Source organism: Olea europaea, chromosome 5 (genome assembly GCF_002742605.1).
Source record: "Olea europaea var. sylvestris chromosome 5, O_europaea_v1, whole genome shotgun sequence".
In the NCBI taxonomy this organism is placed as follows: Eukaryota; Viridiplantae; Streptophyta; class Magnoliopsida; order Lamiales; family Oleaceae; genus Olea; species Olea europaea.
Window position 1 is genome coordinate 5763349 of NC_036241.1, and position 14445 is coordinate 5777793.

At 34.3% G+C, this 14445-nt stretch overlaps 2 protein-coding genes across 2 annotated transcripts; one reads left to right on the forward strand and one right to left on the reverse strand.

Moving 5' to 3' along the window:
• Positions 1-2088: 2088 nt before the first annotated feature.
• Positions 2089-2798, forward strand: LOC111394172. The gene is made up of 2 exons (XM_023019939.1): positions 2089-2154; positions 2217-2798. The coding sequence occupies exons 1-2, from the start codon at positions 2089-2091 to the stop codon at positions 2796-2798; spliced, it is 648 nt and encodes a 215-aa protein (XP_022875707.1).
• A 7859-nt stretch (positions 2799-10657) lies between these two features.
• Positions 10658-13772, reverse strand: LOC111394173 (zinc finger MYM-type protein 1-like). Its single transcript, XM_023019940.1, has 2 exons — positions 13202-13772; positions 10658-11535 (listed from the first exon to the last, which is right to left on the reverse strand). Exons 1-2 carry the CDS (start codon positions 13770-13772, stop codon positions 10658-10660), a joined length of 1449 nt encoding a protein of 482 aa, XP_022875708.1.
• Positions 13773-14445: the final 673 nt, after the last annotated feature.

Genomic DNA, 14445 nt, shown 5'->3' on the forward strand with positions numbered 1-14445 from the left:
TTTCCTTTGATTTTCAGGAATTTATTTATATTGTTCTTGCTTAATACTTTCAATTGACTAATCAACGATTGATTGATTCAACGCTTTAAATTTGGTGCTCGAGAGAGGGAAATTTAGGCATGATCTAAGAATAACATCACCTAGAATTCGTAGGTTTTGAGAGAGTGTGAATCTTTGAGGGTAATTCCATTTAAAGAACAAGATGCTTGATAATTTCTATATGTTTAATTCTGAATAGAGATTTTGGGATTAAAATATAGAAATAAATTCTATTTGGCACTCGAGAGAGGGGATAAAATTAATTTAGGGTTCTTGCCTATAAATCTAGAAAAGAGTTGTTGGAATTAGCTATAGAGGTTGAAAAACATCATCGAGAATACGGTGTAGGCATTCATAATCTGATCGAGTTTTTAGAAATTGCTTTACCTTACTTGCGCTCTTTAGTTCATATATTTTAGTTTAGTATAAAATCGTCCATTCAAAAATTGATTGTCTAAATAAAGTGAAAAGCCGAAATTGTTATAATACTCAGTAGGATTCAAATATCAATCCCTGTGGGTTCGACACTTTTTATTTCAACAATATACTACAAAACTTGACATCGTACACTTGCGGTTAAATCACATTACATAAATTGCTCGGCAAGTTTTTGGCACCGTTGCCGAGGATTGATTCATTTGATTTTGATTGACATTATTACCAATTGGCTTTCATTTTAATTTGGATTTCTATCTTAACTTTAATTTTTATTTTTTATTTTATTTGTCTTGAGTTATTTTGAATAGCTTCATTGTTCTTATCTTCAGCTGTTTATGCAAAGGGCGAGAAATTTTGACTTACTACCTGTTGATCCTGAACCAGAACGTACATTTCATTTTCTGAGGGTATACAGAGAGGCAAACGTGAAATTATCGCAGAACAGGAGGCAAGAGCAGCTAATGAAGACAATCAACAAAGAGCTATTCATGACTACGTCAGACCTATTGTCAATGACAATTACTCTAGCATCGCACACCCAGCTATTGCTGCAAACAATTTCGAGGTGAAGCCAAGACTTTTACATATGGTACAGCATAATCAAATTGAAGTAGGTTCAACAGAGGACCCAAATGCTCACCTAGGTTCTTTTCTGGAGATTTGTGATATGGTGAAAATGAATGGCTTTACTAAATATACAATTCGACTCCGTCTATTTTCCCTTTCCCTAAGAGACAAAGCCAAAGCATGGTTCCAATCATTACCGTATGGGTCCATCACAACTTGGGAGGGGTTAGCGTAGAAGTTTCTTACAAAATTCTTTCCACCTTCAAAGGTAGCGCAATGGAAGAGATATAAAGATCTATTCAAAATATATCCTCAACATGGTTACCCGGATTGGCTGCAGATACAAACATTCTACAATGGTTTGAATGATCAGACAAAGATAGTGATAGATTCTGTAGCAGGAGGTGCATTATTGTCCAAGACTACAAATGAGGCTTATGCATTAGTGGATGAGATAGCTACTAACAACTATCAATGGCCGAGTGAGCGTTTAAGTGCAAAGAAAGTTGCTGACCTTTATGAGGTGGATCACATTACCGCCCTTGCAGCTCAAATGTCATCTCTCGCTAATCAAATAGCTGCATTGATTTCACATGGATCGAAAAAGAAATCAAAATCTATTATGGCTACATCCACTGTATACCAAAAAGCTGAAGGGAAGAATGAACAACTTCAGTATGTAAATGATCAGAACTTCAATCAAAGAGGAAACTACTCAGAAAACAACTACTATCCGGGGTTCAATAATCAGGCGTCTGAACGAAAGCCATCATTGGAAGATATTTTAGGAACCTTCATTTCGGAGACCAGATCAAGGTTCAACAAAGATGAGGCAAGACTTGACAACATTAAGACTCACATGGCCAACATGGGGGCCACAGTGAAGGATTATAGATACAGAGTGGTCAAATGGCAACTACAATACAGTCCCAATAGAAAGAAAAATTCCCTAGTGACACAGAAGTTAATCCAAAGGAGTACTGCAATGCTATCATCCTAAGGAATGGTAAAGAAGTTTAAGAAAACAAGCTTAGAGAAGTTGTGATGACTACATCGGATCTCATACTTGCAGAGGAAAAGCAAACTGAAGGGCAGAAATCTAAGGCAGAGGCAACAAAAAAATTTATAAACCTTACTCAATTTCATTTCTGGACAACCCACCTATCTCGAAGCCCCCACTACCATTCCCAGAGAGGCATTTGAAGAAAGAGTTTGATGAGAAATACGTAAAGTTTCTGGAGATCTTTAAGAAAATCTACATCAATATTCTCTTTGCAGAAGCCTTAGCCCAAATACCTAACTATGCCAAGTTCTTAAAGGAAGTGATGTCAAACAAGAGAAAGTTTGAGGAGTTCAAGACTGTAAAGCTGATAGCGGAGTATAGTGTCATACTTCAAAAGAAGCTCCATCACAAATTGAAAGATCCGGGCAGTTTCAACATCCCGTGTAATATTGGTGGTATCACATTTGATAGGGCACTATGTGACCTTGGAGCTAGCATAAACTTGATGCCCTTATCAGTGTTCAAAAAGCAGGGTCTTAGTGAAATAAAATTCACAACCCTCACCTCACAATTGGTGAACAGATTGATCGCATATCCCAAGGGCATTATTGAAGATGTGTTGGTGAAGTTTGATAAGTTTATATTTTCAATGGACTTTGTGGCATTGGACATGGAGGAGGATGATAAACTACCATTGATTCTTGGTCGACCTTTCTTGGCTACTAGAAGAGCATTGCTTAATGTGCAATAAGGAAAGTTGACACTATGGGTTAATGAAGAGCAAGTAACTTTCAACATCCATCAAGAAAAGACAGCCCCAGAAAATGGAAAAGTTGACACGTGCAAAATGACCCAATCAGCTGAAGTAATTGCAAAAAACAGAGGAAAAGAAAATTTATTTTATGATCCGTTAGTGCAATACATGATAATCAATTACTCAGCAAGGGATGCATCTACTGATGGTAATGACTTAGGAACCAAGAAGGCAGTGGATTTCATCTTAGCTCAAGAAGCTAAACTACCTGACAAAAAAGAGAGCTATGTGGATATGACTTTGAAACCTCCAAACATTACCAAACTAAAAGAGGTTTTGAAGGCCACACTAGGGTCAAAAAAGCCCAATTTTGTTTGACATCTTACAATGAAGGAGAATACAAAGCCAAGGGTAAAGTACGAAAATAAGAGAAATGTGCCACATGAGGATCCACAGTAGGCATTGCGGTTGAGTCAAGCTAATGACTACAAAGAAGCTCTTCTTGGGAGGCAACCTAAGCGTTCTCACCTTTTCACTTATTTTATTTTTTTTTTTTTAAATTATAGGATAGTTTATTTTATTTCAAAGTTTTTTTATTTAGGAATTCATGGGCCCTATCCCTTAGGTCTTTGAATAATCAAGTTGTTTATTGGTGTTCGAGCTAAGTAACGCTTGTTCTATGAGTTTAATATCTACATTTTGAATTTTTAGGAACATGACGTTACGAAAAAATCAAACCAACATTAACAACGAGAAGCTGGATAATTATCAAGTTCGGGGGCGGGGGGGGGCGAGAAGAAGCCTTCATCAAATTCAATATCAGAGCACTAGACCGTCATTGCCAATTCAAACAATTTAGGAAAGTCCTCACTCTCTTTTAATTTCACATTGGGGACAATGTTCAGTTTAAGTTTGGGGGAGTGTATGATAAGTTGTCTAATTGCCTTTTTTTTTTTTATTTTGTGTGACTTGTGTGTATTGTTTAAAAAAAATTGTGTTCTGCATTCTTGTGTGAGTTAGATTGCCTTGCCAGCAATGATGTATAATATGGAGAACATGCATTGGTTTATGAATTATGGATAAGTTATGTGTGTGAGTCAAATTTTTACTTATTCTTGTGAAATGGAAATTATTTTGCACATGAATTGATTGTAGCGTTGTGCATGATTAGGTGGATTCATTATAGGTTGGATTAGAGAACTTAGATTGTCAACCCCAAACAACCATTAAATATCAGTATACCCTTTAGCCAAATCTAGAATGTTTGGAGGATTGCACTGTTGTGGAAAACCTTGGAGATAAATGTGGATTCCATGTGCGCCCATTTTTGCGTGGACTGTCTGAGACCAATAGGATGAAAATTGGGTGAAAACCTTAAGTTAGAGGTCGATTTTCAAGAATGGGTGTTTAATAAAGGACATTTCACTAATCATTGCAAAAAAATAATAAATAAATAAAGATCCAAATAGGACAACTTTAATAATCTCATTGTGACTCATCTCTTCGTAGCCTTTATGACTCGAGTGATTAAGCCTGTAAGAGTTTAAAACCTGATGCCCTAAAGACATCTGATTTGAGAATCATTGGCCTAAAACTCATTACAGAGGTCATATAGAAAGCTTAAGGGAGGGACGTTTATACAAAGGGTGATTAAAGGATAAAAAAATTTGGATATCAAATGCCTTGATTATGCCCCCCAAACACTTATTTTAGAGTATTGGACCTTTTGACAAGAGGTTAGTAATTTGGTTGATTCTTAGAGGTAGAAGCTGTCGAAAATAAGGAGAATCCTCATTTGTTGACATGTGGAACTACAATTAGTAAGATCTAACCAAACTTAAGCAGTATAAAAAATTAGTATTAAAGATTAACCTTAGATTACACCATGGAAAAGAGAAAAGAAAATAAGTTTGGGGGTGTGTGAATCCCATGAGAGAAGTAAGGAAATAGTTACTTTTAAGGTTAGGAATTTGATCAATTTATTCTTACACAGCGTTGCACTTACTCTCCATACACAGACACTCTTGTTTTACATTAAATATGTAAGAATTTTAGTTTGTACATTATAACTTTGAAATAATTCATAGAGTTGATGTTATGACCTCAGTCTTGAGCTATGAAGGTAAGATATCTAAAAAAAATTGTTTTTAAGTAATTTTTTGTGTTTTAGCTATGTTTGTGTGGATGTTAATGATTTGGCTTTTGTTTGAGGACAAACAATTGTTCAAATTTGGGGGTATTTGATAAGTGTATTTTATACACTTATTTCAACCACTAAACTAGAGCAATTATTATTATTTAGGATAAATTGATGTTAACTTTATACATATTTCGTTTGTCAGACGCAACTCGAGGCAAAATAATGAAATTGGACAGAAGAGCGATAAATTTGCTAACTTGGGCTTAATCAAAAGTTTGGGGACTAAATTGCAAAGTATCAAAAGTTGATTCGGACCTGATGTTGATGATTGAAGAAGAGTCAGATGCAATTAAATGGTATTGGATGATGAAAGATCAAGAATATATCAAATATGAATCAAAAGGAACGAAAAACGAACTCTAGGGACCAAAGTGCGACCCATGAAAGATTTCATAGTGGCACGTGTGCGCAGGTCAATACTCTCGCTCACGCACAGGCTAGAATTTCATATGTAGAGCGTAGAAGTGATAGGTGGCACGCGCGCAAGGCAGTATACCGAACATGGGGGCATTTTTTGGATAAAAATCGGGCAAATTCCTGTTTTGATACAAACTCTTATGGAAAGAAAATCCATCATGCTACTTAACCTGGGGGACGAATAGACGCGGCTTCTTCTTCTGGATGGCTCAAGGGAGGATTGCACTTAAAGAACTCAAGAGGAAAAAAAAAAGTAATTGCAAGAAGATTGACAACAATTGGGAGAAGAATTCACGCAACTCAACTAATTTTTCTCTTATTCCCTACTTCTTCTCCATGTTCTTTATTGTGTATTTTATCATATCAATCAATTCAATTATGAACTAAACTTTAAGATCTAGGGCTTGACGTAAGCTATTTGAGACCTGTTTTGATTCCAATACAATTATTTCCTTTGATTTTTCTGGAATTTATTTATATTGTTCTTGCTTAATGCTTTCAATTGCCTAATCAACAATTGAGTGATTCAATGCTTTAAATTTGGTGCTCGAGAGAGGAAAATTTAGGCATGATCTAAGAATAACATAACCTAGAATTCGTAAGTTTTGAGAGAGAGTGCGAATCTTTGAGGGTAATTCCATTTAAAGAACAAGATGCTTGATAATTTCTATATGTTTAATTCAGATTAGAGATGATGGGATTAAAATATAGAAATAAATTCTATTTGGCACTCGAGAGAGGGGATAGAATTAATTTATTCTTTCCTATAAATCCAGAAAAGAGTTTATGGAATTAGCTATAAAGGTTATAAAATATCATCGAGAATATGGTGAAATCATTCCCTAAGCATTCATAATCTGATCGAGTTTTTAGAAATTGCTTTACCTTACTTGCACTCTTTAATTCATATATTTTAGTTTAGTATAAAATCATCCATTCAAAACTTGATTGCCTAAATAAAGTGAAAAGCCGAAATCATTATAGTACTCAGTAGAATTCAAATATCAATCCCTGTGGATTCGACACTTTTATTTCATCAATATACTACAAAACTTAACACCATACACTTGCGGTTAAATCACATTACATAAATCTTGCGGCACCTTCCCTTCAAAGCAGATGGCTGCAACTTCTAATTTCTCCTATTCAGATATATGGGTGAGGCCAAAATATCGTTCAGCTTTGAAGACCCAGGTCATCTTCAAACTCGGAACTTCCAACCTTCGATTACAAAACTCTGGTCTCCACCAGCCTACTCCTCCATCCTCGTTTTCTTCTTCTGTTGGCATCGTAACTCCGGATTTAATAGTAAACCCGGTCGAAGGAGCCTCTTTTGTCCCTTTTCCTTTCCGTTCCTTCTCACATTCCTCCCAATGGCCCACGATAAATTTAAATTGCTCCATCAACAAGCTCATGTCCTTTTCTATGTTTTGCACCCTCTGCATCTCAGCCTTCGTTGAATCTTGCCCGCCCGAAATGCGGCCATTCTCCCCTCCAGGTTGCGGTGATAACTTTCCAATTCCCCTACCCAATCGGTCAACATCATATTCAGGAATTTGCTTTGATACCAAAATGATAAGTTCCCCGCTAGTTGAACACCATATCACAATACAAAGGAACTCAAAATGATGATGATGATGATGATGATGATGATAATCATAAAGAAGAACATTTCCTTGATAATAAACTGAATGGATACAACCAAGAATAGATGCAGAATGCTTAAAGGAAATGAAAGAGAAAACAAAGGATAGTTGGACTTTTGAGATGTCCAAACTCTCCTGCTAGAGATTTCCACTTACTTCCTGGCCTTCTCCTAATTTCTTCCCACTTATATACTTGAGACTCCATAATAGCTTACCCAACTGAATTTGTTGTGCCCATGTGCAGCCCCTTTTTTGGTTGGTTTTTATGCGCCTCTCGAGGACACCAATTCAAAACAAAATGGGGGAGGCCCAATAGAATTCTTTCTCCCACACACCTTTGCCCTCTTTCATCGAGAAGGAAAGAAATTCTTCGATTGAATGATAAGAACAAAAAAGTGGACAAATCCGATCAATGGTCCTAGTCAGCAGCACGAGGACTTTCTTCAGATCGAATGAGAGGAATCGATCAACATCTGACCAATAGAAAGAGTCCATTTTTCTGCTATCAATGAAACTGAAAGAATGACAAAAAAAACAGTGCCTTTCGTATAGATCGAGACTTGTAGTTTGATGGAACTTTCTTTTTTCTAGTCTACCTTTTCTGCCCTTGACTTCTTCTCCCACTGGGAATACTGAATTTGAATCAGTGGCTTATCAGTAATCTCATAATCACTTGTTCTTTTCTGTTTTCTTGTAATAAATATGAATCAAATCAAATACAATGCATGACTGTAAAGATGAATGTTGTGCCTGCCACTACTAATAGATTTGGAATTAAAAAATTTCAGATTAATGTGACTGTCAAATCCTAACTTGTCACATTATCTTCTAAAATTATATATTTCTCACTATTTTGCAATCTAGCTTCTAAATTTTGCAATTTTTATAATTAAAAATCATTTTTTGTCCTTACGAGTCATCCTTATATTCTCGTGACTTCAAAATATGAGCTTTCTCATGATTTCTAAATTGCACTTTATTCGAGTTTTTCCAATTAATAATTTTAAAGATTACTATTTACATGAAAATATTTTTTTCACGAACGGGATAATTCTTCTAAATATTATTATCCTTGTCTTTCGAGTTATAGAGATATTCTTTTAGCAATTCTATCTTTTGAATTATAGTAGGTCCTCGTTAAAATATAAATTTATTATTTATTTAAATATTCAAAAACTTTTAACCTTTTGACGTTTGTATTTCATAAGATTGGTCCATTTTGTCTTTGCTTGGTCCAATGTGAATAATCAAATGGTGTTTTTCAAAATATGATCTAAATTCAATTATAATTTTGAAAATCAATTTTGCTTTTGGCAAAAGATAATTTTTGAGAGTGATGATCAAAATAATTTTTAAAACAAAAAATTGATTTTCGAGCTTTCATCTAGTACTAAGAATTGAAGTGTTTATACTTTTTGCAAGTGAACACAGACGTCTAGTCTAATATCTTCATTCGACGTTTCACTTTTGAAACTCTTTGTCTCAAATTATTTGTGTTGAATGCTTGACTTTCATCACTATCATTGAAGAAAACAGTGATTGATTTTTAGAAAGGTAGAGTGGCATAAATGATGATCTATAAATTATGATTTATTTATTTATTTACTTTAAGTATTGAGATAGCTATTTTCATGTTTGGATTGGTTTGGCATAGAAACTGTTTTTTATGTTATTTTGTGATTGAAAGTTTAATCATCTAACAATTATTTTTGAATTTTCATTGGAGATAAAAAAAAAAAAAAAAAAATCTAGAAATTTTATAAAGATTTTATCTAAAAAATATTTCAGAATAACTAAAATTCAAAAAAAAAAATCATATTACATATTAAAATGTCATCTTTAGCTAAATGAAAAAAATAAACACTGGTTGGAAAAAAAAAAGGGACGTTACGAAAAAGGTTATAACAGCAAGCAAAGAGCATTACAAAATATAATTAAAACAACGGACGAAGTCTTAACAACAATGTACATTTGAGGCTTTTGCAACATACATTACACATTATCGTATCCTTCGTCTTTACAACAACATTAGGACTACAACATATGGTAAGCATTGTAAATGACCTACTGCATCGTTTTTTGTTTGTTGCAAAAAAATAGTTTTTCTACTAGCGATTTTTTCTTTCGTCTATAGAATTTTTAGCAACAAATATTTCTAGTTTCAAAAAGTAAACCATATTGCAACACAAACCCTTTGTTGCAAAGAAATAAGAGTCTGTCATCATAAGTTTTCTACCAAAAATATTTTGGCACCTTGCTTCTCTCGTGTGTTCGATGACAATCTTTATTATTTATCGCGCCTTCTCATAGTTGACGATAACATTTAATGTTGCCTTATATTTTTTTGGTACTCATTTTGTCTTATCAATCTTTGCGACCAACTTAAAAAAATGTCACACAAAATCATTTATTGCTACAATTTGTTGTATATCACAAAATATCTTGTTGCAAAATCACATTTTTGTTGTATTGCTACCCCAAGTCCCAAAGAAAGTTCCAAATCTTTTGCATTTTTTGTACCGCTAATGAATTAGTTTCGGGCATTTTGATTAGAAAGCTTCAACTGCACCTCTTGTAGCAAGAATGAAGGTTGTTCTTTTTGTTAATGAAACATCAGCCTCCAGCATCCCTACATGAGTCGCGTTTCCTATGAAGATTATCACATCCCCGATCATGTACATAAGTTTCTCGTTTGTTTCAACAACAAAAGCCTCGTAATACTATCACAATTCCACATGAAACCCTTATTGATCATACACATAAGCAGTCGACAGCATCATCAATCATAGAAGCAGTGTCGTACCTGTGTTTCACAGGGCCTGAGGCGAGATTCAGAATTTGGGCCCCTACTTCATAGCAAACAATGATTTCTTTTTTTCATATTATTTATAAGAGTTTAAGGAACTAAATTTTTAACATAAAATCCATAATAAAGCAACAAATAAAAATGAAATTCAAAATATTTATATTATAATCAAATAGCAGTACAAAGATGCATAAGAAAATGTTCTAAACCATCACTTAAATACAACTCGTCTTGCGGTTTTTGAGGCAAAAATATCAATCAATTTTGTATAGTCAAGTTGTTCAACCATTTCTTTTTCAATGGACAACATAGCTAATCCATTCAATCTTTGCTGTGATATGATTGATCGAAGATAAGTCTTGATCAATTTCAATTTGGAGAAACTTCTTTCTACTGATGCAACTGTAACCGGTATAGTGAACAAAATCTTGTAAGCAATGCAAGCATTCGGAAAACAACCATTCATTTTCTTCAAGTAATTTAGCACATCAATTGCTCTTTTTGTTTCTCCAGGTAAATAGCACTTCAAAACTAACAACTCCGTACATAAGTCATCACCAATAATGTCTGAATGTCCATTATGGCTCAAATACTGCTCAAGATTCTTACAAGATTTCAACAAACTGTTAACATCCATACTCTTTAATCTCTCCGAATTAAACAAAAATCCAAATGTCTCTTCATAATGTTTAAATTGTTCAAACTGAGTTTGAAGTGAAGATCGAGCTTGGTCAATTATAAAGAGAAAATAATCAACTCAAAAAGATTCTTCAGCTGATAGTGTTACCTATTCACTGCCACTTTCATCAAACTGCATCTTTCTTCGAATATTATGTTTCTCTCGAAAAACAGCTTCAATTCCCATTTCAACTGCTATTTGTTTAGCTTCATCCATGGCACTGGCAAATCCAAATTCTCTATAATTTTCGAGAAACAAAATAAGTGCTTCTAAAAGCTTGATGGCCTCATCAATATCCATATTTTCTGCTTGAAAAAATTTACTCATAGTATTGAAAGCATGCAACAACTTATACCAAATGACCATACCAAGTAAGAACTCAAAATTTTCAAGTTCATATGTTGCTAATGACTCAGCTTCACTCTTTGTTTTAGGATCTTCAGCAATGTTTGCCAAGTCAAGTAAAGCGTCTCTTATTTGTACAGATTGCTCTTTTATAGGTTTGATACTTTCCACTTGACTTTCCCAACGTGTTTGAGACAATGGCTTAAGTGTTAGACCTTCAACCTTATCTTTAAAAATTTTCCATCGTTTGGGAGAAGAAGAGAACACTGTATAGATGCGTTGTATCACTCCAAAGAAGGACATAGCTTTAGAACAACAATTTGCCATGTCACATAATGCTAGATTCAGGCTATGACAACCACATGGAGTATAGAAAGCTCTAGGATTTATTTCAAGTAACCTTTTTTGTACACCTTTATGTCTCCCGCTCATGTTAGCTCCATTATCATACCCTTGACCTCTTATATTGTCAACATCAAACTCAAGATTCGTTAACACATTTGTAAGTTCAGTGAAAAATCCCAGTCCCGATGTATCGTCCACTTTCAAAAATTCAATACAATATTCTTGTACCATCGAAGAGTCCATTGATTCATCCACACATCGTATTACTAGAGACATTTGCTCCTCATGACTCGCATCTGGAGTACAATCAAGTATGATAGAAAAATATTTTGCATGTTTTACTTTTGTGACAATTGCACTTCTCACCTCGCCTGCCAAAGTTTGTATCAATTCATTTTGAATTTTAGGACCAAGATATGTATACTGAATCTCATGTGCTTGAGCACGTTGATAAGTGTGTTTTTGCACACTTATTTACATCACAAACATGACTTAAATACAGGTAAATTGATTTAATTGTTACTTAACTTTGTCAAATTCATGCAATGTAGGAAATTCTATGGAAATAGTGGAATTCAGGAGAAAAGAGCCGAAAAAGGACCAAATTGAAGCAAAGAGAAAATTCAGGGACCAAATTGCAATTATATGAAAGTTGATCCGATGAACAGATCAAGCAATTGATCAAGCCAAGCACCAATTGGAAGTTATAAGGGATCATTGGAGCAACTAGGAAAAAGAGAGGAGGTCAAGGAGTGAAGGAATGAAACTTGAGGACCAAAATGACTCAAACAAGAAAGTAACTCTACTATGCGGTCGCATAGTATAAAACCTATGCGACCGCGAGTGAACCTCCAAGGATTAAAAAGGGCATTTTTCTTAAACCTATGCGATCGCATAGGTATAAATTTTCTCGAATTTTGCACTTTCCTTATACGATTGCAACTCCTTTGGTAACCTAATTTGGACGGGTTTAAATAGCAACAAGACGTCCAGAAGCCGGAACGAACGACTTGGGAGGCAAAAGCATTCATCTTAGGGTGGAATTGAAGGCAAGAACAAGCAATTGATGCGAGATTTACGAGATTTCTTCAACCTTTGATAACCCGGTGATGTATTTTATTCATATTTTGTTAGTTTTCATTATTTTTATCATGATAGGCTAGATTTTTGCAATTAGGTGATCAATGAACCATGTAATTTTTATTAAACTTTCTATTTCATGATTTGAATTATTAGTTTGATGGATATTTGAATGGATTATATTGATTTACTTATTTCCACAATTAATGTGCACTTGAGTTGTGTGAACTTGGTGGTTTAATTCTGAATTTGAGAAAATTAGATTAGACTCGACATATATAATTCATCATAGGGTCCGATAGGGGATAGAAATATACTCTATGCCCTATGTATATCTTTAATTGCTCACAAAAAAATTATATGCGTTCTTGTAAAATTGCATCCGTCATAGAGATATAGGCTGATGATTTATGAGAATAGGTTCAATACATCTCGAGAGAGAGTATTGAATAGATTTAGGAGCATTGATTTATCAAATTCTTATTGAATTATCAAAATTGTGAAATTAAGGTGTAATTGGTAATTATTTGGGGATTCGTGATCCTAGTGCATTTGTTTTACATAGATTTTCATAAATTGACAATACATTTCAGCAATTTTTCATAACATTTCGTAATTGAGTCATTAGTTCAGTGAATTTAAGTAATTAGGGTTTGATTTGAAATTAGGGTTTTTCAATTTGGGGATTTCTCCCAAAATTAGGGTTTTTGATTCCAAAATTCATTTCAACTCAATTAGTTTCGGTTAAGGCTAAAATAAGTAAAATTGAATTAACCAATCTCTGTGGGACGATATTCGGACTCAATTGATCCACTTTATTACTTATTAACGAACCGTACACTTGCGGTAATTTAAATCGAAAGAAATATTTCGCGAACACACGTCGAATGTGTTCTCTTATTATTGGATCAAATTCAGCAACCATTTCTATCATTTGCAAAAAAAGTCCATTGTTCTCTACGTAAAGTTGCTCACAATCTCCGCGAAATGCCAAAGTATTTTTAGCAAGTCGTTTAACAATAGCAATTATCCTCGTTAGTACTTGTCTCCAATGCTCTCTTTCTTTGTTGATGGCCAATTGTATGCTTTTATCAATTGTATCCTTTGTTTGAAGCCTATTTTCTCGTTCCATCCAACTAGTCATGCAGCTTATATGCTCCTTAGACACTTCATGATTTGTAAGGCGACGATGCATATTATGCCAATCTTTATATCCCTCGTTACCCAATTGGCCAATACTTTTCATCATTCTTTTTGTTTTAAACAACTTGCAGCAAAAATAAAATATCTTGTCTAAAGAAATGGAATACACTAACCATCTTCTATCAGTTATCTGCCCATTTGCAAGTAGCCGCTTATAGTGTGACGATTCAAAATGTCTACCTTGACTATCTTTGGGAAACAAGATGCCATCAACTCTTTTTAGACCTATTTCAACTAAAAAGTCCCTCATCTTTTGATCAATGTGGATGTCCTTCCAATTTCCGGGATCTTCAAAATTCAAAGAAAAACAAGTCTCTTGATTTAAATCTTCATGTTGAATATTATCTGCCTTATTTTACTTTGATTCATCCACATTGGCAGGTTCAATCATTTCCTAGTTCTCTTTCCGTTCATCCACATTGTCATTATCATTCTGATTCTGTTGTTCCTCAATCAATAAATTTTCTGGTGTTCCTTCCTTCTCTTTTTGTTTCTTGTTATTAAAGTACTTCTCCATATCTCCAGTCTGGCTTCGAATTAATGCCTCTACTCTTTCTCTCTTTTTCTTTTTTTGAGCTCCAGATGCATATTGAGGAGCCATGGTATTTGATTCAAGTCACTCAACAACTATCAATAACCTGCAAGGATCCCAAAGTGGTCCAAAAATATTAGTACATTAATATTGTCTAATGTGATTATTAAACTAGAGTTCAACTAAAAATTCAAATTTATGACAATTTGAATGAGTGGATGTGGGGAAAACAGACCCCTTTGAAAATGGAAATATGGAATGAGGCAAGAAATTCTACATTTCTACCCTTCCCAAATATGGAAAATCCAATTGCAAATCATGCCATCTGAATTTGCCCCACCAAGATACGAGTCAGGGCTTCTCCATTCTCCAGTTCTCCATACCTGACCCA